Here is a 26189-nt window from a genome sequence, read left to right as displayed (position 1 = left end):
CTCGCAATAATATTTGTTTTATTTGTGCACTTTTTGAATAGATCTTTAAATTTCTCTGTAAGGTTTTTATGACATTTGAGCCAAATTGATGATTTGAAGCAACTTAGAGCCCATATTTCAACATGACAACAGGATTAAGAGGACTATATAGTATATAGAGAGTGTGTATATATAGACACCATCCACTTCATCAGTTAAACTTTGGAATTGCAAGTCCTTTCAGAGTTTCCTTAATTCTTTGTGGCATAGATTCAACAAGATACTGGAAGCATTCCTCTGAGATTTTGGTCCATATTGATATGATAGCATCACACAGTTACTGCAGATTTATCAGCTACACATCCATGATGCAAATCTCCCATTCCACCACATCACAAAGGTGTTCTGTTGGTTCTGGTGACTGTGGACATTTGAGTACAGTGGCCTCATTGTCATGTTCAAAAAACCAGTTCGAGATGATTTGAGCTTTGTGACATGATGTGTTATCCTGCTGGAAGCAACCATCAGTACACTGTGGCCCTGAAAGGATGGACACAGTCAGCAGCAATACTCACTTAGGCTGTGGTGGTTAAAAGATACTCTGTTGGTACTGAAAGGCCCAAAGTATGCCAAGAAAAAATCCCCCACACCATTACATCATCACCAGGCTGCTGAACTATTGATACGAGGTTAGGATGGATATATATGCTTTTATGTTGTTTATATCTGTGAAGGTTCTCAGTCATCCAGGTCATCGTAGTCAAAGGAGCTTGCAAAGAAAAGCGTCTGGACTTCTTTAAGTTGCTTGAAGTCGTTTCACCTCTCATCTGAGAAGCTTCTTCAGTTCTAAGGTCAAATGGTGGGGAGTCCCAGATATAAACCTAGTGGGAGTATCCCCCCAAAGAGGGACAAAAGGACCCCCTGATGATCCTCTAATCGCCTGAGCCAAGGTGTGAAAAAGGGTGTGGGTCCCAATCAGCCAGAGTTTCGGGTGAGCTCATTATGAAACCTGGCCCCACCTTATCATGCAAATTCCTGAGGTCAGATGGCCCAGGATGTGAGTGGGCGTTAAGGTGTCTGGGGCGGGAACTCAAAACTGGATTATAGATGGCAGACAGTTGGTGTCGTAAACCACCGCCTCTGTTCAAAGATGGTCGCTCACAGTGGACATAGATGGCTTCTTTCACTCCTCTTTCAAACCATCTGTCCTCTCTGTCCAAAATTTGAACATTGGCATCCTCGAAAGAGTGTCCTTTATCCTTAAGATGCAGATGGACTGCTGAGTCTTGCCCTGTGGAGGTGGCTCTTCTATGTTGTGCCATACGCTTGTGAAGTGGCTGTTTGGCTCCCCACCATTTGACCTTAGAACTGAAGAAGCTTCTCGGATGAGAGGTGAAACGTCTTCAAGCAACTTAAAGAAGTCCAGACGCTTTTCTTTGCAAGCTCGTTTGACTCAAGACCCATTAGACCAGACGACAGTTTTCCAGTGTCATGTTGTCCAACACCTAGTGAACTCGGGTGAATTGAAGCCCCATTTTCCTTTTTTTTTTGGCTGACTGGAGAGGCACCCAGTGTGGAATTCTGCTGCTGTAACCCATCTGCTTCAAGGTTTGACGTGCTGTACAGTCAGAGATGCTCCTCTGCATACTTTAGTTGTAACAAGCAGTCATTTAAGCAGTCTGGCCCTTCGCTTCTGACCTGTAGCATCAACAGCGCATTTACGCTGGAAAAACTGCCACTCGCTGAATATTTTCTTTTTTATTGGTGGAAACCTAGAGATGGTTGCGTGGAAAAATCTCAGTTGTTCAGTTATTTCTGAAATACTCCGACTGGCTCATCATCTGGCACCAACAACCATGGCACTTTCAAACTAACTTAAATCACCTTTTTTCCTGATTCTGATCCACAATTCGAGCACCAGATCATCTTGACAATGCCTAATTGTTTTGGGTTGATGCCATGTGATTGGCTGATTATATATTTGCAGTAACAAGGAGCTGAGCAGGTGTACCTAACAACTTGATCAGTAAGTTTGCGCATATCTAATTTGTGGTTATTAAAATATAAATATGTTTCTTGTATATCATCTATATTTTCGTGTAAATTCAAAGTCAGTTTGAACTTTAACTGTGTTATCCATATTCGTTTGCACTTCCCTCATTTGAGCCTGTAGGAGGCGGCAGAGGGCTTAACATTTAAGGATAAGGTCATCACAGTGCACCGCTCCATCACAGACAAACCCACTCTGACTACAGATTACATTATCTAAACCAAGACCGTTATGTAACATAGTTTGTTTATACGAAGTGTCCATCCAGCCAGTATCATGGAACAAGTAGCTTACAAAAACACTGAGGTAAATGTATAATCTCATTAGATTTAAGCGCACACACCTACACACACATACACACGATGTGGGTGCGTGTACACACATCATGTGTGCAATCATTAAAATGTGCTTGAGTGGGTAGTAAAGGATGCAAGTCCACCCACCATACAACTTTCAATTAAAGTTTGGGATTTGTTTTTTTTAAAACGATCTCCACCCACGGGGAGGCCCCTAATCCAATCAGACCATTATGCCATTTGGGGTAAACATCTGACATAAACAGAGAAGGCCGCCCTTGCTTTGTGATTGTCTTAATTGGATGATTTACGCTGGCTTAGAGGGATGTTTGTCGCCTCAGCCTGCCTGGATTCTAGATACCCCATGCTGACATAGGGAAGACTAAAACAGTTCACCTTTTGACTCCTATCCACCGTCATATCATCCATTCGCTTATCAGGCTGCTGCCTAAAACTGTCCTGATAATGTTGTGATTTCACCTGGACGAAAGAAGAGGAGTTAAAATTCAGATGCTTTTTAATTTGTGTGTGTTGACAATCCTGGATTTACAAGCTTCAGAAGGGGCATGTAGGGTGAAGCTGACTTATCTTGGAGCACAACAAACTGACCTAGAAAGGAAGTAGAGTGCATACCTTCCACTTATAAAATATTACATAGAATAAAAGAAAATATAGGCACATTATTTTAAATGTGCATGTCAATATTGCTGACCAGATGACAGAGCAAACACAAGTCAGTATATGTATATATGTATATATATATATATGTGTGTGTGTATATATATGTATGTATGTATATGTATATGTGTATAATTAAAAGACCAAAATCTGCACCCTTGTTTTCACTTTCCAAAGCCGTCCAGCTGGCCCAATTCTGGCCCCTGGGCCTTATGTTTGACACCACTGATCTAAAGGTTGAGGCTTTTTTGGCTAAATAGATGCTATAAATGTGCTCAAGAAATAACTGCTACAGCTATGGAAGAAATAAAAGACTACAAAGCAAAATAAGTTATACAAATAAAGCCAATTTTAAGGTTTATAAGAGCAGATTCAGTGTAAAAATGTCTCAAAGTTCTTGAAATAATTTTAAAAATAACAATCGGTGCATCAGATTTATAGTAGTTAGAGTGGGGGAAACCATCAAATGTAGTGTAGTTAATGATTTACTGCTGCAAAAATATTAAACCCAAACAAAATCATTCTTAAAATTCTCCCCGAGTAACCAAACACTAACTCCCTTCGGATATCTTGAAGATTCAGCCTGATATAAAGCAGCTGAAAGATAAAAGTGTGATCATGTTGGTGAAAGTACACAGGGCTTTTGTGTGTGTGTGTGTGTAAACTCAGACATCCTGACCTCCCGCTGAACATCCACTGAGCATTTAACTCTGTAGTTCTCGGCAGGCGCCAAACTGCTGCATCAGGTATTCTCTTTGACATGAAGAGAACAAAAACCATCCCACAATGCGTGTGTGTGTGTGTGTGTGTAATTCTGTACAGTACACACTCTAGCCTGCTGCTGTGGATGAGCGTGTGAGCTGTAGGCTACCAGGCCACCTGGGAAAATGTGTGTCATTGAGCACAGTAAAACAATAGTGTTAATAATAACAACCAACTGATACTTAATGCTTGTGCACTGTGATGAGATTTACTCAAAGGCCAGCAAATGGATAATACATTGTTTATTTGCATGATCTGACTGGTAGTGGAAGCAATATCCTCACCCTTAAATGTGACAATGACGCCATAGAAATTAAACGCGATAAATCAACAAAAGAAAGCAGCACATAAATTGTAACGTGTTATTGGATCAAATGCTTGAAAAGATAAAGTAATGAATCCATACTGTAATGCTTCAGTGATATTTTTGCTTCAGTCTTTCATGAACGCGCATTCCTGCACAGAAAGGCGAACACGCGCGCTCGGTGAAACAAAGACGTGGACGAGGCTCTTTTGAAGCAGTCAAGGTGGAGGAGAAGCAGCGGGGAGGAGGGGATGGAGGCCCAGAGCATCACTTACTGGACCGAGAACCATCTAGGATTACTCTCCTCATCTCTAGAAGGGATGACGTAATTCTGGACTACAAAAGTGGGAGTGGTCTGGGCGTGATTGACTGATTAAAGGCACAATCGGCCACTGAACTTTGAGTACTGAATAGGAAGTTAACTTTAAAGATGGATGTAAATCAGTATGTTTTTAAATATCACTTTAATATAAATGTTTTAGATATGTTTTGGCGAAAAAACGAATAATTTTAATATTGCATCATATATAAAACTTGATAAATGTAACAATTTATAAGGTTTTATGAAGCAACTGACATTAAACTTGTTGCGTTTTAAAAAATATATATATACCTGCACCTGTTGTGGCACAAATTCCATTTCCTGAAACAATATGTTAGCTTTCCAATAACAGTGAAATCCTTTCTGAAGTAAACATGTTAAGGACTTCGGTGTTTCTCCCTCTTCCTTCTCCTCCTGTGTCCTTTAATTTCTTTGCACTTCACTGACATGTCAGGACGTGTCCCAGCCGTGCAGCAATCTTTAGTTCCAGCCTCCTCTGCGCGCAGAGATACAGCTGTCCGATGTAACTGTAGTGTCACTTTAAAAGGCGATCCCATGCGCAGGATCCAGAGGGCTGGTCTTTAATCGACTTGCGTGCGCGCGCGTGTGTAAAGAGTGTGTGTGAGCCTATGCATGCGCGTGTGTGAGCCTATGCATGCGAGTGTGTATGTATCTCAGTGTGTGGAGGGCAGATCGAGATACAGTAGTAACCCGGAGTGAGGTGGCAGTCTTATTCCACATCGACACCGACTTGCCCTGCATGCGTCCTGTCTGCATTTACATCGCTGTGCGCACTTGAGGAGTGAAAGAGAAAAGAGTCAAGATGGCAACTGGAAGTGGCTGTGGACAATCCGGGATTTAGTCTTTTCTGTATTTGAGGGTTTTTTGTGCTATCAAGTGACCGGCCGTGCAAGGTATTTAATTTGAAGTGTTCGTAACAGATTTATGCCCCAGAGAAAGGAAGCTTTAGCACTTTCTCCTCCGCCGGTGCTCTCCAGATTCTTGCAGCAGGAGGGGATTATACGTAGAGCTTCTGTTAGTGAAGTAGTATTAGTGAAGTAGTATTTTATTATAAATGTAGTGAAGATCACGGGGTGCCATGTTTAAATAGTACTAGTGTGGCTTCACTGACACATTTAGCACTGTGTTTTGTAGACTCGGCTTTTTTTTTGTTGTTGTTGTTGTCGTTTATGCTTTTTTGCTTTTCTATAACCAAGTGCTTTGGGTTTGATTCTTGTTTTTCTTCCTGTCCTTCCCAGGCGTGAATAACTGAAGTTTTTCTCGGGACTTACCTGCTATAGAATTAGCAACAAAGGACGGGAGCGCGCATTCATGGGATGCGACTTTGACAGCTCTCCATTTCTTGTCCTTTAACTTTATTATCTGGCAGCGGGGGCGAGATTGTGATTGGAGCCGGAGAGAATGGCTGAGGCTCCGCTCCCCGACACACTCAAGGACCTGGAAGTGGCTATAGACCCGGACTTTGAGCCCCAAAAGCGGCCAAGGTCTTGCACCTGGCCTCTGCCGCGACCGGACTCGAGCGCGGTGAAGCCGGAGAGCAATGACACAGATATTATACCCGAGGAAGAGGATGACGAAGAGGACAGTGCCACCGCGGCTGCCATCAGTGTCAATGGCTCTGGCGCGGCGGCAGAAGATCAGAGTAGCAACAGTCCCATTGCCGATGGAGCGCTCTCCTCACCCGGCCAGGAGAGCAGTGGCTCCCCGCTCTCCACACACTCCCCGACGGCCACCCCTGGCGCTCTGAACCCCAGCAGCTTGTCTGCCGTGCAGACCCCAAGGAAAACATCATCTCGCCGTAACGCCTGGGGGAATCTCTCCTACGCCGACCTGATAACCAAAGCCATTGAGAGCTCGCCAGAAAAGAGACTGACACTGTCCCAGATTTATGAGTGGATGGTGAGATCCATCCCTTACTTCAAAGACAAAGGCGACAGCAACAGCTCCGCAGGATGGAAGGTAAGAGTCTTCCCACCATCCAGCCCACCAGCCCCCCCCCCCCCCCCCTTCCTCCATCAAAACAAAAACAAAAAGCATGTGGCTTGCAAACCCACTGACGTACACTCACAAACAGACACTCACATGCACTCAATTATGCCAAGACTGTAGATTCCCCCCCCCCCCCCCCCCCCTTTCAGCTTCTATTTATTTGGGAAGTCTGGCACTCATTACACCTCTCATTATCATGCTAATGGAAAAAATTACAGAGCAGTAAGAAAACACAGGGTTTTTTTAAGGCCATTTAAGATCACGAATCTCTTTAATCAGCATGAGGATTGGTAAATCCTTTACATAATTATCTTCTAAATGTAACAAAATGTGACAGGAGGAGCTTATTCCAAAAAAACATTATAAGACTTGGAAAAATTCCAAGTTCCTGATCCGTGATATTTCTTTGATGGCTGGAAATGGAGCAAACGAACACTTGAATCAGTTTGTCTGGAAACACAGTGGCATATTTTGAGTAAAGCGGTGCTACATAAGACTTTCAAAGAATGATGCAGTTATATAAGACAGTTACTGAACAGCAGCTAATCCGGTTGGCCAAGGAGCTGAATGTAAACATAACAATTTAACACTAGTGCTCAGTGGAAACATTTGAATCCCGAGGCCTTCCTTTTATGACTAACCTCTGCAATGAAACCTCACTGTGGTTGGTTCAGTGAAACCATTCAGTCTTTCTGTGGTTGCGATACTAGAATGACACTTTGATAGTCACTTGGATAAAATATATATATATATGAGAGACATTTCCATTATGTTATTGTAACCACAGAGGCATTGCCCTGTTTGCTATTTGTTATGTAAACCTTGGCAGGGATCTGCCAGTCTCCTGGGTCAGGTAGGCAACTGCCAAGGTTGCTGATCCTACCATGGGGGAATTACATAAGATCTGCCCTGAGTTTGGGCGAGCTGTTATGCATCGATCTGGTGACTGAAAAGGCATATGGGGACTGTGAAAAAAGAGAGGGCGTTGGAGGGAAGTACAAAAGGTCAAAGGGCAGAGATTAACACCCACCATAAGCTGAAGGATCGGTCCTTTGGGGGCCCATATTTTGTCAGGCCTTCTCAAGTTTTCTTATGTGATATGGTTCGGGGTGTAGCCTCATCAAGGCCGAGTTCACCGTCACCATGCAGGGCTGTTACTCCTGGAATTTCGGGCATGAGGGCCAAGCTGTCAGAGGTTTAGTGTTACACATGTCCTGTCAGTAAATCTTGGCCGGGGCTCACAGCCTATGCCTTCTTCTTTCTTCTTTTTGTTGAATAAGACAGGCAGACTCTAGCTGCTTTTAGCTGTAACAGAGTTTTGACGTCTTTTTCTATCACAGATCTGTGATACAGAGTAGTGCAGTTTATTTTAACCAGGCATATTTCATTCAAGTGGCCAGTGTGTCTCTCGGCGTCATGCTACCCATCACATCCTTTGAGATTCTAGGAAATGAGCAGTGAGCAACGTTTATTGAGGCCATTAGGAAGAGTGCCTTGAGGTTTCCAAAAAACATCTTTTGTGAATCAGATTGGATTTGTTTTTAGCCTGAGCAAAGGTAAACACAGAAATTAGAAGTCTGGATCAGGAATCTTCAGGATACTTGCCAACTGACTAACCAGAAACATATTCTTGTGCGTGCTGGTTTGTTTACATGTGTGATGCTGAGGAAAACTTTCCATTTAATGTGTTTTGGTGCTGGAGCGGTGGTAGTAAATTAGATAAAGTGGTTTGTGCTTGCAGGTTTCCAGACTTCAAGAACAGAGAGTTTTGTAATCGGAAGGTTGCCGGTTCGAGCCCCGGCTTGGACAGTCTCGGTCGTTGTGTCCTTGGGCGAGACACTTCACCCGTTGCCTACTGGTGGTGGTCAGAGGGCCCGGTGGCGCCAGTGTTCGGCAGCCTCGCCTCTGTCAGTGCGCCCCAGGGTGGCTGTGGCTACAATGTAGCTGCCATCACCAGTGTGTGAATGTGTGTGTGAGAATGGGTGGATGACTGAATGTGTAAAGCGCTTTGGGGTCCTTAGGGACTAGGAAAGTGCTACACAAATACAGGCCATTCATTCCAGCTGATCTTGGGCTTTACTTCCAGTGGCGTTTAGGGATGTAAAATACCATCTGCAGGGTGGTGATGTTTATCAAAGCCACAAGTTCATTAGGTGTACGTCCACAGCTGGGATCATTTTCCTTCATAGAGGAATCTAGTTATTCAAAGTGTTATACAAAACGTCTCAAACTGGAGAAAAAAAAGTTAAACATGTTGCAGGGATTCACCAAATCTTTATTGAAATCTGTGTTGAAATAATCTGTGATTCAATAACACTGGATTTTTAAAGGATGACACTTCTACAGCTCTGAAATAATGAGCAGGCTTCTCAGCATTAAGGCCTGAGCATGTCCCAAGCTGTACTAAGGCTTTAGTGAAAAGCCCATGAAACTAAAGACAGCCTGCAGAGCCCAGTTTTCAGAGGACTGCCTCTGCATGGGGACCTCAGAGTCCCTTTCCTTTGCTCTTAGGTTTCACCTCCACACAGAGGTTTGAACACCTACAGTTTCATGCACCCAGGGCACCTTTGTTGAGGAGATTTGCTGAGCAAATCCTAGTAATCCTCCTGAGGTCTCTCTCCAGGTTCCCACCTACAACATTGTGCTCCATGTCTTTCTCAGTTAACCATCAGCCTCAGTAAAAGCAGATAGCCAACAATAACGCTTTTATTACCTTAGATTGTCTTTAATCGGGTACGGAAACTGGATGTTCTTTTCCTGAAACATGTACCATTTGTCATTAACTTGTTCTTAGACACTGAAAACAAGTGTTCATTTCCTAAGTTAAAAGAAAAACTTTATCTTTTCTTTATTCTTATCAAAAATTCTATACTAGTCTTTTTGCCCTCAGAAGCAGAATCCAATGAGCATTTTTCCTGAGTGTGCTAGACCAAATACACCTAACTTTTTGGACTGAACCAGTATATTTTGCAGTTTCTCAGCAAGGTTTCTGTCGTGGTGGTGGTGGGGGTGGTCTGGTTCAGAGTTGCTGAAATGTGTGTTAAAAAGCTTTGGTATGGCGGGGGAGTGAATCTCAAAATAGCACACATGCATGCACATGCATAACACTGGGTTTGTGTGTGTGTGCGTGTTGTTTGCATAAACGAAAGATTAGGTGCACCTGTGTGTATTTCTGTGCAAGTACACGCAAGTATTCTGAGCTGCAGTGAACTTTGTGCTCCAGTGTTACTTAACCTCGTTGTAATAGGCTCCCTGTTCCCAATGGCTGCCCGTCACAGGCCAAGCCCTAGTTATGTCACATTGGTAATTAAGGTTAAGAGGTTGTAACAGCTACACTGCACATAAAGTACGGTTATCACCATCTGATATAAAGCTGATTGCTTAAGCTCTTGTCTGTGTGTGTTTTTTTTAAATAGGGTTAGACCAGACATTTCCACACAGACATGCTGAGACATATCTAGTGCATTTGTCTGGTCATGTTCGGGCTTATCGAAACAGTTCAGGAGTTGTAAATTAATACAGGGATCTGAAATTAATTTTATTGATTAAATTATGTTAGTCTTTAAGATCCTTATGGTTGCAACACACTTTAAACAAATATTAAAGTCCTTGGATAATTGATGGATACTTGGAGAGACTTCACGTTCAGCTGAAACCGCAGAACACTGAGTCACAACCACATGAGTTAAAGGCACCTTATCTGATTCTCACTCTACAAAGAGAAAAGAAAACAGGTTCATCTACAGAACAACTGCAACAGTCACACACGCAGGGATAGAAACAGGCTCCGGACCTAACCGTTACATATTAGACCATCTGATTTTGTGCGGAAAAGAGAGTTACAAAAACCTGTGTTTGATTATCCAGGCACTCCGAAACAGTTGATTCTTTGGAGCCGAAATTATTTATTGTTTCTATTACAGCGGGACAAGGTGGAGAAAAAGGGAAGTAGGGGGAAAATACAGCTTTCTTCACTTTTCATTCCTTGCTCATTATTCCAGTGTTGGATGAGATTTATTTGGGTGATAGGAGCCCAGCTTGAGTGCAGATCGAATTCTAGAAACAGCAAATCAAATAAAACACCAGAAAATAGTGAAAATAGTTCTTGATATGAGCTGAAACCCTGCATGCCATAGTAAAATTGTTATTTTTATTTCACCTTTTATATGACTACTCACCTGATCTGTTCTGAAAAGACGTGATTGACCAGTCTCTCGTAATAGGGCTGGATTTTCTAAAGCCTAAAACCAGAGTCCAAGGGAGGCAAACGAGTCTAGTTCCCTCCCAGACCACTTAAATTACAGTTGTATTATTAAGGATTTCTTTTGCCCAGCCAGAGGAAAAACATGTGGCCTACCTCAGCTTTAAGCACTCTTTGAGGTTGATGACGGGATATTAAAGAAACTCTCATAATACTGAAGGAGAATATCAAAAAAGATTAGACAGGAGAAATGGGTGGTGTGTGTATGTGTCTGTATGTATGTGGAGCACAATCTGAAGTCCTCTCAGATGGAGCTGGGAAATTACCAATGTGAAGGAAGTGAAGCAAAAAAAAAAAGGGGGGGGGGGGGGAGACAGTAAGAGGAGGGGACGAGAGGAGGGGGTAAATTAACAAGCTTTGCTCTAAATTGGGGTATTACAACTGCCCTCTGGCTGTGATTCCCCAAGGAAGGGCGTAAGACGAAAGGGACAATGGGTTGTAGGAACACACCAGCTTCAGGCTCCCCCTCAAGTGTGAATAGCGTCTTCCAGAGCAGTCAACCTCGGTGTGCAGGAAACCCCCAGGTTCTGTTCCAGTTCCATTTCCAATCCAGTTCCATTCCAATCTATGGGAACATCTTCTTTAAAAGGCCCAAGCAGCTTTTTCCCATCTAGATGTGCATCTGAAAATCATTCTAAAGGGACAAAAGTATGCAGACAAATCAAAATCATATCCATATGCAATTTCTGCATAAGTCATAGGGAGAAATTATGCTGCAAGACCAACTGGGAAATCAATCCATATAAGCTCATGGGTGAGATGGTGGGAGGGGATGGGTGATGACACCTGGCTTGGAGTCAGTGTAAAGTCAGTTTCCAAACGTGTTATTTTAAAGAGGCCATAATCAGCTACCTCAAGAAAACAATGCAAAATAGGAGCCCCCATTGGCTTACAGAGAGAGTGTAGTGAGCCTGAGGGCATTGCTTAGCTGTACAACTTTTATATTTTGGTTTACTCACTCTGTATTTGTCATTTTCAGCTGTTCCAAATGCAGATGTTTTCTGACACTGTACTCGCAAAAATATCTGCACTTGCAGATTTAAAGACGTGGTTTGGCAGGAAAGGGTGTTTCCCAAACTATGTTGCAAGGTTATGCGCTATTATAGTCTTGTATTCATTTGTGTGCCGAAGCATTCGGATTCCCCTTTCAGTGGAACAAGGAAACAATAATTAAAAACTCACAGATGTAAGATAACAAAGGTGTCCAAATACTTTTGGCCGCTTGTACGTCAACAAGTGCCAGCATCTGCTTTTCTTTCTTTTTCATTACCTTATCTGTCTATCCATCTGACTCTGCATTAAAACCTGTATTCTTCTTCAGATTTTCTGTCATAATTAGTCAGGCCTATGAAACACACAGAAAGAAGCACATTTTGAAGTCTCCGGAGAGCTTTGTGTGAACATTAAGGAGGCTGGACAATAAAAAAGCACACTTTCTGATTTCTTTCTCTCTTTTTCTCTTAATTTTCTGGATCCTCACCACCCATGTCACCCTCAGAACGACCTGTTCTCCTCAAAGACACTTCTCAATTATTCAGTGCACTTGGGATGAATTCAGATCACCATATTAATTTTTAAGGGCCTGTTCTTGGCTAAAGGCGAACCCTCTCTCACCATTTCAGTCTCTCCTTCATTGCTTGAACTCCTCTTCTTTAGTCCGCTCTCCTTTTCTCACTCTCACTCCATCCCTCATTATTTTCCTGCCAGCTCCCTCATTTGTCTGGATGTAAAACACCGTGGTGAGCAAAAACAAGCCATTCCCCTGTAGCTTGCCGCTGCTCCTCTGAAGCGCAACTCTTGAGATCTGTTGTAGGCTCTAATGAATGGAGATAAATCTCGGTCCTCTCCTCTCATTAAGGAAAAAAGACAAGAAGGAGTCAAGGCAATATCAAGGGAGTATTTTTTATTTATTTTTTTGGTGGCCATTATTGTAACGCAACTCTGTTTTTGAGACACTCAAGGTTTTATAATACGAATGAATAGTCCTAAAACCTCAGTGGAGCCCAGCTGTGTTTTGACAAGGCTTGGATTTTGGAAGCAGACCGGTCATAGTGTGTGTGTTATGTGTTTTGCATGTGTTAAACAGACACATGCCTGCACATGCCCAGTTATTGATAACATCTAAAATACAAACACATGTGTCCTACACACGAATTGCAGGTTCAAGATGAGGGCTTGGTTTGACTCAGCATTTTACCTCATGCAGTAAGGGATTAAGGCTCCAGTGTACCTGCCGGTTTGGTTGCTTCACGTGCCAGATGTAATGCGATCACACAGCCACATCCATTTATACTCAAAGGTTTTTTGAAACTTCTGTACTGATATATATCAATAAAACAGGGGTAAAAACCGACACCTGAGTCTTCAAGCCAGCTGTGGCAGCAGCAGTTCAAAAATCCAGGTTACAAATATTAAGAGGTGCACGACTAGCGGACATTGCAGGTACAATGCTGTTTGGCATCACACCAAGGGCACCACACATTGGTATAAAATTACTCTAGGGGTGGGTGATATGTTGACTACCATCACCCCAACATCTTTTGACTGGCACTATATTTGCCTAGCCTTTTGTGTGCAGACCTTTAAACTATAGTCCCAGTTAGACCCTAAAAGGATGAGAAAAAAGTTGTGATTTGGAGCAGAACTCGGTTGTGATTGAGAGTTTGCTGTTGTATATGTGTGAAGCATCCCCCGTCCTCTCAGTCAGATCCCTCCTTGCTTGCAGCCAGTCTGAAAAACGGTCCAAGAGGTGATGTCATGGCTGCTATGTCCATCTTTTATATACAGTCCGTGTGTCCAAGCCCATTAACGTCAACGTGCTGAGAGTCTCTGTCAGTATCTGTGTCCAGACCTCCACTATATCTCAACACAACAAAAAATTGGGTGTTTCCTCAGCTTTTGAACAGGATTACACAAACATATATTTAATTAATGGACTTCAGACAAGGTGGTGAGTGGGTTCTGTTCCTGTTGGACAGAGCAAGGACAGCTGTTTTCCCACTGATGCTGGTGTTTATGCTTAGCTCAACTAATGGGCCCCTGGTTCAACTGCATATTTACTCTACAGGCAACAGAATGGTATCAATTTATCTTATCTAGCTTTTGTTAAGATTGCATATGAGCACATTTATCCTCATTTTTAGCTGTTCCCTCAAACGCTTTTAAGAGACCTCATTTTTCGTTAGTGTTGTTGATTATTACTGGCTGTGTTACAGTTATAACACAGTTATTTCCCACAGCCGGCGTGCTAACAATCACAGGTGGAATTTTCCCAGAGGATTATTTTAAGTTCTTCGTCGCTTTATAAAACTGCAGCTATCGTGTTGCAGGTTCTTTCCAGAGCCTGTTGAATCACATTTGTGACGCTGCTATCGCGGAACCCTCATGCTGCAAAACATTTGCTCAGCAGTTTATACGACATCAGATTACACTGATCTTTTTCCAACTGTTAGTGCACAAAACTGGTGTTTCAGCCAGATAACTGCAGCAAAGTGCACAGCTGAAGTTGCAAGAGTCAGCGCCAGCTGCTAAATAAAGAAAGTTCCAAGAAAAAGAAATCAAAAATGTCCACATATGCAGGTATTTTAACATCTAGGAACAAAACCTGACTCTGCAGTGGTTTATCTGGTGGTTAAACATTAGTTTTTACCTGAACGGCCTCAGTTAAATCTCGTACAGTAAGTTTGAAAGCATGTCATTACTTGTCTTCCTGCTCCAGCCCTACTGTTCTGTAATTGACCCTTGCCTTCAACCTCCCGAGGGAAAGGTTAACCAAAGCACTTTTCTAGGTCAGAGTCTGAGCAGGAAGGTTCAAGATAGAATCCAGAAACGCTAGTCTGGAAAATGCACATGCCGCTCTGAGACACACCGTCTGTCTGGCTCTGTAAAAAGAAATAAGACACGGAGGAAAACAGCAATTATACATCCCCTTTAGCCCAGTTTGCTCTTTCTAAATAAGCTCATTAGCAGCTGGCCCAACCTGTGTATTTACTGCTTACATGTATCATCAGTTTTGGTGAATAAAATTATTTTCCAAATGTCTTGAAGTGATGTGCATCAAAATATGACTTCCTCCTCAATCAGTTGTAATCCAGTTGATTTATATATGAACACAGCATGCAAAACAATGGGCTTGAATACAAGAAAGGAAATATTTTGTTTCTAGAAAACAGGAAATGAACAGTGGAGCAAAGGAAGTCTTGCTGGGCAGTCAAGAATATAGCTAATGACTATCCAAAGGGCTGCTATCAGCCCAGCTGCTGTAGGCGTGCGCGTGCGTTCATTTGCGTGCGTGCATGCTTAAAGGCCTGCATACCAACAGGGCAAGGGGTGGGGTTTATTTATCTGTCTCCATAGCACCCGACAACTTGTCTTTCAGGTGGGGGGTAAGACTCGCAGTTTGGGTGACAGCTGATAACAAGGTGACCTAGTGAACACATTGCTTACACACACGCACACACACACATGCAGAGTCAGCATGCATGTACCTCCCGCTGTGGCGTTACATTTCAGTTTCTCTGATAACCACATTGCTAAAGAGGGCCCCTTCTCTCTCGTCGCCTCCTCCTCCTCTATAATCGACTCCCTTCGCCATCCTGCACACCAACATCTACTAATAAACACACAGTGGCTTATGTGTTGACTTTTTATGTATTTTTAGATGTGTATGTGGGGAGGGGTACTATAAACAGCAATGTGTGTCTAGCAGGTAAGGCTACCCGCACCCGCGCTCTCTCAACAGATATCTGCCTGAGGCGTGTTTGAAGTTATCATTTCTGAACGTGGCTCTCCAATGTGGCTTTTAAACTTTAATTAGTTTTCTTCTGAGCTTGTCTCTTTCAATCACACCGCTCCACCTATCTGGCATCATCAAGTCTGTAAAGGACAGGATGAGCTACTGTTCCTGATTAACATTTAATTGAGTACAATAAAGCTTTCTGTGGCAGAGGAGCGAGAAGAAGAAGAAGAAGAAAGAAAGAGAGAAGAAAGAAGCCACAACTCATACCCCTCTGTGTCAGTAAGAGTGATAACAGCAGATTAAACCTGGATTACCTTAGATTAAGTGTTTTGGAAGCCACAATCAAGCTACATTCAGGTGCCCCACCTGTGTGTATTTGTTTGTGTGTGTATCTAGGTGTCTACGAGCATGTATCACATGTTTGCAAAAGTGTGAGTCACAGAATAAGACAAAGTGATTATGACTAGCTCTCAGTGGTGTGATATATTAGCTCAGTGTCTGTCATAACCATAGAAGAAAATAGTTCAGGTACTTTCCACTCGGAAGACTCTGAACTGATCAAAGTACACTAACAATATTCAGCGCTAGTGCCCACGAAGTAACTGAATTCCGATTTGACACATCCAGCAAATCTCTTTGTTGTCTAATAACCTGTTCAACTTGTATTTAGAGTAGAAATCACTAACGGTTTATGTCAGTGTAAAGCAACCTGTTATGGATTAGCTATGAGATGGTTGGTTGCTTGAAGTAAATTTGTAACATTTTGGAGTACGTCTGTACAATTTTAGCGTTTTTGCTTTTTTGAATTATGATAAAACATCCTGTCTGATGTTAAAAAAAATCACTAATAATGTTATTTAAATAAAAAAGTAATTTATTCCAGTGAAAGCTCAGCATAACCACTAAATTTAACTATTTCCACCTAAAGAATCCGTATATTATGTCTCAGTCACACCAGAGTAAAAACATCAACCTCTGAGCAGCTAGTAAAGGGATTGCCCGGTTACTGCATTGGATATTTGCTGTTGTACACTCATTGCAAGTAGTTGCGGTGACCAACTGGTCAACTAATTGACGACTGGTTGTATTCCGGTTATATTCCTACATAAAAGCAAGGGTCCCAAGACGAGACGTATCACAGGTTGCATTTGATTGCCAACTTGTCCTCTGCAAAGCGATAGCAGACTGACTCTGCCTTCTTGCTGTTTTATCGCCATCTTGAGGCACCGATGTCGCTGTGAAGATGGCAGCTGACTGCGAGAGGACGCAGACTTTGTCCACAGCGATTTCAGAGGTCATCACATCACATCATCGTAATAATTTTGTTTGTGCCGCAGTCTCCAGCGACTGTTTTACTCAGTGTGACTACAGCATCAAACAGTAATGAAAACAGTTCTCATAGTGAGAAAGTGTGCTGACATTTGGTCCGGCCTGGGTGCAGTTTCACATGCTGTGGAGGCTTTCCAACCACAGAGACTTGATAACCCAGATTTGATAAACAAAGCCTGAGAGTGGCATCAAGCAGCCATCCTGCCAGCCACCTGTTCAACCCACAGGCTTTCTGTGCAGACACACAGCATTCTTTTGTCTCTGTGTAACTCTATAGGTTGAAGTCACACATGCAAAGCGTCTCAGTTTCTGGTATGAATTACACAGCCTGGGATGTCTTGCTGTACACGTGCTGGGCTCCAATGTTCCACATCCTCTATGCATCATTAAAATTAGGGAATGATGTTTCCAGTTCTTTCTAGGGATACAATAATAGTTCCCATAATGTCCCTAGAGCAATTTCCCCACACAAAATATGGTCCCTTATTGTGTGTGTGCGCTATATGTACCAACTAAGATGCGAGTGGTTGGCAGTTCGGGCTCCAGTGGGCCCCAGGGTCTCAATCTTTGTCATGAAGTCACAACAATGGCCCAGCACTTCAGAGGTTGTGCGTATGTGTGTGTGGATATGTTACTGTGGGATGAAAGCGAGCCATTGTTGAGCCTGCTTCAGCCACTGACACAGAAAGACGAGGCTGATGGCAGCAGCTGAGGTTACATCAAAGAGTGTGTGTCTCTTTGTATTCAGTTCTTTACATTTATGCATCTGGACATGTTTAAACATTTTACACAAACACGTTTGATTGTCTTGTGTCATTTATGTTTTTCACTAGTATCAGATGTCTGAACCCCCCCCCCCCCCCCCCCCTTCCCTGGTTGCATGAGAGGCTAACTGCGAGGGCAGAGAGAAACACTAAAACACTTCAATCGAAGAATTATTTCATAATTGTATTTCTCTGCTTGAGGTTCTTTGCTTTTCAAAGAGAAGTACAGCTCAATAATTTAACACTGTTTCCCCAATGAGTATCTGTACCTGTAATGGGACTGATCTGGCCATCCATATTTACAGAATTGCAAAGTAGATGCCATATGTAACGCAAGTCTTTATAGTGACAGCAACCAAATCAGTTTAATCATATATTTGCTGATTAGAGGATAAATCAATAAATTACCTTGAGTAAGAAGAAAAGATCCACGTTAAAAGGAAGGGAGATTACAAGGTCACTGTGGAGCTTGGCTCCTTCCTTATTATTTCTTCCCTCCTCTTATCTGTTATCATTTATGAGACCTAGGTAAACCTCTCTGTTTGCACACCTGGGTTTTACAAGAGAGAATGGGGGGAGGTTAGGAGCTTGATAAGGTTCAGCAGAACAGAACACAGACACATAAGATATGGGTAGATCTGATAAGCACGAAACAGCTTGCTGACAAAGCAAAAAGTGACTTGACCTTCAGCTGAATAACTTTTAATTAAGGAACACGATCTCAAAGTTGAAGCGCTTCCCGAAGTGTTGCAAATGAATTCAGCCCTTTTAAGGTTGAAGGTAAAAATCTTGCATTAGTGTTTATTAGATGCTATATTAAACGGGGGTGGATCTATCTTTACCTGATAAAGAGAAAGGTCAAACTGATGGGACCAGTAACTCTCAGTGAAACTCTGCCGTTGAACTGCTCACCTACAAAACCTACTTTGAAACGAGCAATGCTCCTCCAGTTTCTCCCTCATATTTAGCTTTGCTGAAATTTAACATGTAAGTGTTGAATTTGTTGCAGAGGCCTGAAACATAGATGGTACATTGAGGATAAGAGATGAAGAATAAGAGATGAAAAACTCACAACTACTACTGTGCAAATATTCCTGAACAGAGCACTGAACGACACTGCATCTTTTTGTCACCATGCTCTATAAGAGCGTGGTTTAGCTTATGACCCAATGATAATGTAGTTCTCTACTTTCTGCACATATATGACCTATGTATGACAGTTAGTGAAGCCCTGTTTGATTTATGGTCACACAGACTGCGTTCATCCTTAACCTTGCTTATATGCAAACAGAGCACTCTTTGTAAATCTGTTTTTGCAAGGCATTCTGCTCCTAAAATGCAGGTATGCAAGGTAACTTTGGTCTGCACATATCTGATTTAGTGGCCATTGCTATGAAAGATTTGCAAATGTAATGTAAAAATTATACATGCTCATGATTGATTGTAAGAGAATCAGGGTATTCGTTTCTGTGCTCAAAGCTCAAAAAGACTTGACTGCTTTCTAAGAAATATACACCGAAACTTCATTCTGAAACTGATAACACTGAAAATAGAATGATTAATGCATTGTTAGAGCACTTTGTTACATCTGTTAGCATATGGCGTAGCATATTAAGGGAGTTTTTCCTTCCCACTGTCACCAAGTGCTTGCTCAAAGGAGGTTGTTTGATTGTTGGGGTTTTCTCTGTGTTATTGTAGGGTCTTTACCTTTCAGTATAAAGCACCTTGAGGCAACTGCTGTTGTCATTTGGTGCTGGAGAAATTAAAATCCAATTGAATTACTCTTTTGGCATATCTTAGTTCTGCTCAACCTCTCCAATTCTCACCATGTGCCATGCTTTTTTCATCCAAAGTGGATAGCTGGGCAGAGAGAATCCTCAGAAGCGCATGTGTGTGTGTGTGTGTCTGTCTGTCTGTGTTTCTGCTTCTCATTGCTTATAGGGGCATGAAATCGCCCCAAAACCCCAAGGCACATCGGATACCGCTTTACCCAGACACAGAGCCTCCCTCTCTGTTACTCTCTCCCTCATCTCTTCCTTCATCCTCACTCTGTGTGGCAGTATGATTTTAGGCATTATGGGTATCTGTGATTACCTTTTGCTTGTATATCATCACTCTGTTCCCAGAGTGACCTTCATCCAAACCAGCTAGCCATCTGCCCATCAATCACTCAGTTCCCTTGGTGCTGCTGAGGAGAGTAACTGATATCCAGAGACACTGACCTCAATACCTGGAGGGTCTCAAAATGGCTCCGTGGCAAGGATAGACACAAAACACACATGGATACTTAGGAGGAAAGCATGCACTGGTAGAAATACAGAATAAATCCTTATATATACTTCAAATAGGACCAACTCAAGGAGACACTCTGAAGTGCACATTTCTTATTTCCATATTCTGCTCCCAGCCTTTGAATGTGTAGGAGCCCTGATATAGGGAAGGCTCTGTTCTCGCTATGAATATATATGTCTATATCAGCATGTGTGTGCAGGGAAGCCTAAGCTAATACCGGGGAAAGCCCTGGCCTCAGCAGTTGTTGTACATTTTCCCCCAGAGAAATCTTCACTTTCCCCGCACACATGCTTTCCTTTCTGGAAGAAGCCTTCAGGTCACCCTTTTTTTTAAAAAAGAGAGCAAGAGCTGAGAAAAAGAAAGTGGGCCCCTCGCCTTCTGCTTTTCTCCTCCTCTTCTGTCAATCCCTCAACATGTTGATGGAGGTGACGGGGAGATGGGTACGTACAGTATTGGAAGTCATGATTTGGCTGGAGCGAGTGTGCAGTCCGACCCTGTTATGTATTTAAGATACTTTACACACTATAGGCAACTGTAACCAAGGCAAATTAAGGGATACACAAAACTACCTCATATGAGGAGTTAAAGAAAATATTCCAAAATAACCAAACCAATATTTAAACTCGGCCTTAGTTTTGACCTCTACTACAAATCTGTAAAGTTTCGTGAGTCTAACCTGATCACTTTTGATGTGATTGTGGTTTTGACTTGACGAAATCTGTCCACACACATAAAAAAACACCTGCCGAAGCACTCTAAAACCACCTTTTGTGGTAGTTCCCACTTCACTAGGTGTTAAGAAGTGTAGGACAGCATTTTGCATGTGAAAATCAGGGTTCCCGTCCTTTCAGAATTAAAGCATCAGTGATTCTTTAATCTCAAGTTGTGTTCTTTGCAGGGAAGGCAGAGCCTTCAATAATAACAGCTGCAGTAGAACTTGCAGTGAGAGCAATATTCCATCCCTTTTGCTCTTCATTGGTTGTCAAATGATATTATAGAAAATGAAGGAAAAAAGCCAACTCCAGATGAGGCAGGCACAAGAAAAAGTGTCACATCAGAAATAAAACACTTAATTTGCACAGATTTTTAAAAAGCACAAAAAGTGAAGCGGACAAGCTTCGGACGCTGTGAGCAGTCCACCCCGAATGCCGCGATATGCCTCCAAATGGCTCCACACCCTCCTCTCACCACGAGAGTGCTCTGCCACGGTGCAGCGTTCAGACTGGAGGGTCACACCAACCCTCCACCCCTCTTCACTTTGACAGTACAGTTTAATTATCTCGGACCCCCCTCACTCTGGAGAGAGCTTAGCGAGTTGAGTGCTTCTCTGTCTCTCGCTCTCTCCTTTTTTTTTTTCGACTGGTCAATATTGGCAAGGAATCCATTTTCATATGACCACATGAGTCAATGTTTGCATTATTCATGAAGGGCCATCTCTGCTGGCAGGCTCCACCACCCAGCGTGGAAAGAAAAAACAAAACGGGAGGCTCGTAATCCATTTTCAGAGTGTTGGCTCTGTTGTATGGTGCTATATGCGCCTCAATCTCTTCAAATATGGGTTAGTGTGCCTCATGATGTCTCTCTGCGCCTCCCCACTGCCCCCTCTTTTTCCTTCAGTTTGCTCTTCTATGCGTTTTTTTGTTGTGATTGTGACACCCTTTTTTCCTCTTCTTCCTTTATTTTTGCCACCACAGCAAAACGGCGACAGAGTAGAATAGAATAGAATAGAATAGAATAGAATAGAATAGAATAGAATAGAATAGTGGATTTCTATTTTGTCCTATCTCTTTTCCATGTAAACAAAGCCTTAACAGTTATGTAAGTTTTTGTTTTAGAGTCAATTGGCTGCAGATTGAACTTTCCATGTTGATCACTGCCAGAGATGCCCTAACCCTCTCCGCGATGGCATCATGCTATCACAAGTGTATGTCTGTGGAAGTGACATGCACACATTGCTAAGGTTTATCAGCACGTCAGACTTCAGGCTGCTCGTTTTTTCTTTTTGTAATTCATCTACACTGAGTCGGATCTCATTTGTCTTTCCGTATTGGCAAAGAGTCGTTGTCGATGTGCAGGTTTTTTTTTGTTGTTTTTTTTAAGAGATTAATCACTCAGACAAGTGGGATTATGAGGTTTAGTAGATAATGTAATCATGAGGTGCGTAACTGCTGGTTGCACTGGTGTGACAGCAAAACCACAAACCGACAGAAGGTGTGGAATTCAGGACTTTTAGTGTTTATCGAAGGGTTTTCACCGATGTTCATGCAAGGAGAGTAATCGTTTGGCAAAATTCAGCAAAAAATTCTGGAATTTTTCATATTTTTACGTAACTCATTGGCATGTTTGGGGACTATTTGAGATTAAGAGGTGTGGCTCTGAAAAGGTTAGGCTGGGCCTTGGACCGGGAATGGAGCGAGGACAAATATGGGCCATTAATCCACTCTTTAGCATTAGCCAGTATTACACTTCATCTGTCAGTGGCTGCTGCACCATGGGACACTGAGGCTGAGAGCAAGTGTGAAATTTTTGCCCGTTTGAGCCACGTTTGCCTCTCAGTATCAGCCACACTCTCACCCCCTTCTGTCTCTTTCTTTTGCTCATTTTCAGTGCCTCGCATCTGTCACCCTTTCTTCCTCCGTCTTGTTCATTTTCCCTGCCTCTGTATGATTACTGAAAACTGTATAGAGACAGTGCATGAGCTCTGCGAAGAGTGGCCAATGCCATTGGCTGGCTGGCACTCCACCCCCACTCGCGATTGGCCGCGGGCTTCAACGTAGGATTCAATCAGCTGGGTGGAAGTGTATGTAGGTCAGTGTGTAGTGATGTGAGCCTTTTTCTCTCTCTGTGTTCCCCTCCTCCACCGCCTGGGTTTGGTGAACCGGCTCTTGTGTTAATTGGCCACGTTCCAACTTTCAAACCCAGACTTGAGGCGAGCAAGGAAAGGGGGAATAAAACAGGGAGGTAAAAGAGGAAGCGAGGTGAAGGAAGGAGGCAGCAGAGCATAGGAGAGCGTAGGCGGGAGAGTGGGGGTTGGGGGGAGAATTAACATGGGGTGCCCTGTTGCATCTGAGAGTGCAATAGTGTGTGTTAGCATGTTAGGCAGTCAAATACACACAGACACACAAACAGGCACCTGCTGGCAAATATAGCTCCACAGTGTGTTTCTTCTCTCTCCGTTTGAATGTTGGAAGAGATGGAGGAGAGCGAAGAGTGTCACAAATAAATATGATGAAAGAAGGGAGATTGCAGCTGTGAATTGGTGGTACACTATTTCAAAGTGCGTGCTTTGCCCAACTGCTTCTTCACATGGAGGCTGATCACAGGACATCCTGAGTTCGCAGACCACAAATGACTTAGAAACAGGATTGTTTGGTTATCTAATCGTCTGGATTGTGACACTGTGCACAAAGCGAACCCATTCATTTGTGCAGCAATCTTCCAGCAGCTACCCCTCACATCCGATAACAGCTTTTAAAGTTGAGCGCGCCGCCCAAGGAGAAGTCTGCCTGGCACTTCTGTACTCAGCTGAACCAGTGAATAATTCACGCTAACCCAAATTCTTCTACAGTGTTTACTCTACCCCTAAGTGCTCCCACACACACACAGTCAAGCACCCCCCCCCTCATAAGTGGTGCTCCCTAGGCGTTGCCCATAGTAGACTAACCCAGACAAGCAGACTGTGAAAAGCAGACAAAATAAAGTCTTGTACACTTCACTTTACTACTCCCTCCTACTTCACATTAAAAGCACCCTGCAGCAGTTTGTGTTCTCTGCAGCCCCTGCCCACCCCCTCCGATGTCTGTCTGTCTCTCCCGATCTGCATATCTCACCCTTTCACACAAGTCTGCGTTTTCTTTTATTATTACTCCCCCATATCTTTGCATTTTAGATGCAGCCCTGCCCACACGAAGTAAAGCACATTCTTGTCTGTCTGGACGTCTCTTATTTCCTCTTTTAAATCTTGGTGCTCTCATTTTTTTCTTCTTTCGTATCTCCTCACCCTGCCCCAACCTCGGAGGCTCATCCCTGCCCCGACTTCATGCACACGCACAGATACATAGGCTGACCTTAACCTGAACTTTACCCCCAACTTACCCAGCAACTGACCCACTTAGTGAGAAATAGCGCACCAGACGGCGGCGGGCTTTTTACTCCAGGGCACGCTGTGTAAACTAAGCTAAAAAACAACAACAAAAGATGCAAATGCACACACACACACACACAGACAAATACACATATAAGACAGGCTTACTCAGTGTCTGGTAATGCAGACTGGTCACACACAAATGCAACTAGAAATGCATACAGTAACATCTTTGTGACCTTCAGTGAATACACTCCAGTCTCATGTCTTATGCAGTTGTTACATTGTTAAAAATTCATAATTGCAGAAAGCTAGTTAAGAAGGCTGATACGGTTTGCGTGTGTCCATTCAATATGAACAAGAGCTAGAGCATTTTTAGTGCAGTCAGTTTGGTATCATGTTTGTTTAATCCTAGAAAAAACTGATAAATCGTGATTTGTGGAAAATATTCTTTTACTAATCAGAGTATAAATAGTAGTAGGTTCTGGCAGGGAGATTTACTGTGTCTTCGCTCTAGGTTTACACTGTGCAGACAGATTTGAAAATTATGTAAATTTTCTCATTTAAATGCTTAACCTCTCCTCAAATTTTTAACCTCTCCACTGCTCACCAAGTAGACGGCATATGGCAGCGTCCAGATAGAAAAAAACGTGCATCCACAGAGCCTGCAATGTACTGCGCGCAACCACGCCTTGAAACATAAACATGTCTAAAGGCAAATATGCACTAACGCATGAGAAAGATGCATACACATTATACAATGGAGAGATACGGCGCTAGCCAGTTCAGCTCTTCGCTTCCTCCTCAGTCTCGTGACCAGGCAAGCGATTGACAGATCGACTGACTCGTGCAACGCCACCACTTCCTTTTTCCCCTGCTTATTTCTGTCACTTGCCGGTGCCTGCTGACTGCATGTGCCACAACACAGCTACTGCTGCAAGGTCAGCATGTAGGTTCAGATGGGTAAAACTCACACGAAGGATTTTGGTTTGGCGTTGCACAGCAGACACCTAAAACCACTTTTTCCCCCCGTCACTTGTTTACTTCTTTTTTTCTTGGTTAGGGGTTGTTGGGTTTTTTTTGCCCTACTTTACAAGTCTTCTAGTCTCTTACTTCTTCCTCCCTTCCACGGTTGCTGTCTGAAGCTCCGTGGACCTGTTGCATGACTAGCATTTGTAAGCAAACCTAAGCAAACCTTTCATTACTGTGTGCATGTTTGCATTTGGGTGAAAGCGCTGTCAATCAGCTCTAAGGTGCTGTTATTTAGAGTCCTCCTTGAAGGAGTCACACACTCTCAGGTCAGTGTGGTTTGTTAAACCATATGTGCGTGTGCTTTTTTTTTTTTTTATCATGTGGAGGTTGTGGTGTTGAACCCCTTATAGAAAGAGGCCTGCTCTGCTCAAAAGCCTGTCAGCTCTTTCTTTCTCTCTCACTTTTTTTTCTCTCCACTCTTCCTTTCTTGTTCCTTTTTTTCCCTCTGGTTTACAAGGCCTTCGCACACAAGCTCTAAAGGATTACCAGACACACCCCTTTCAGAAGCACTGAGCCCTACAGCTCCATAGTCACCTTGCAGTGTGCATGTGTGTTGGTGTGTAAGAGAACATTTGAAATCCCGAAATTACTACCCACTCTGCCTCCTCAGAGAGACGAACGTGTGGGAGGAAAAACAAAAAGAGAGGTGTGGATGGAGGAGCGAGCTGGGAGAGGGGGGAGTATGAAGAGCAGATTGAGTGATGGCCGCTCACCAACACAGACATGGAGAAAGAGGCAAAGAGCAGAGTTTTGGCCTACAGCCAACTAGTGCCACCATACAGCTTTTGTTGTGAGAGTTGACTTAGAAAAGACCTTTCAGAGAGGCGAAGAAAGAAGCGGGAGATGACAGGAAAATACAGAAACTGGCAACGAGAGAGCATTAAAGAGAGAGAGGACAAGGAACAAAACGGGAGGAAAAATTATTACAAAAGGGGAGCTGTTAGGGAGAAGATGGACAAATAATGAGAACGAAGAAAATGAAAGCGGGAGGAGGGTTTGAGGGAAAAGATAGAGACTCATTCATGAGCCTGTACAGTAGATTAAAGAGATTAGGCTACACTGTTCTGCTCATCTATTCCTCCCTCCATCGTTTTTTTTTTTATCCTCTGCCAAACCGCTTAGTCTGTAAGAAACTTTAGGCACTTAGACACACTAGGTAGTCTCTTGTTTTTTGTTTTTTTTTTACAACAGGTGAGGTCAGGAGAAGTGCACTGAGTCACTAATGCCATGGGAAATGGGATCAGCAGCTTAGATGAGACCGGCTTCTGTGAGAATCACTTGAGGTCAC

At 43.0% G+C, this 26189-nt stretch overlaps 1 protein-coding gene across 1 annotated transcript in view; it reads left to right on the top strand.

The window, feature by feature from the left end:
- The first annotated feature begins 4988 nt into the window (after positions 1-4988).
- The window catches only part of foxo3b (forkhead box O3b), a 42379-nt gene continuing 21178 nt past the window's right edge, over positions 4989-26189 (top strand). The window contains exons 1-2 of the mRNA XM_085246393.1: positions 4989-5305; positions 5651-6371. Of these exons, the coding sequence (XP_085102519.1) occupies positions 5814-6371 (558 nt within the window). The 5' untranslated portion in view covers positions 4989-5305; positions 5651-5813. The remainder of the gene's footprint in view (positions 5306-5650; positions 6372-26189) is intronic.

Source organism: Mchenga conophoros, linkage group LG15 (genome assembly GCF_057382185.1).
Source record: "Mchenga conophoros isolate Kocher_MC1m ecotype Shallow Benthic linkage group LG15, M_conophoros_male_GT1.1, whole genome shotgun sequence".
Lineage (NCBI taxonomy): Eukaryota > Metazoa > Chordata > Actinopteri > Cichliformes > Cichlidae > Mchenga > Mchenga conophoros.
Note: the sequence above shows the minus strand (reverse complement) of the source record. Positions and strands in the feature narration are given on the sequence as shown.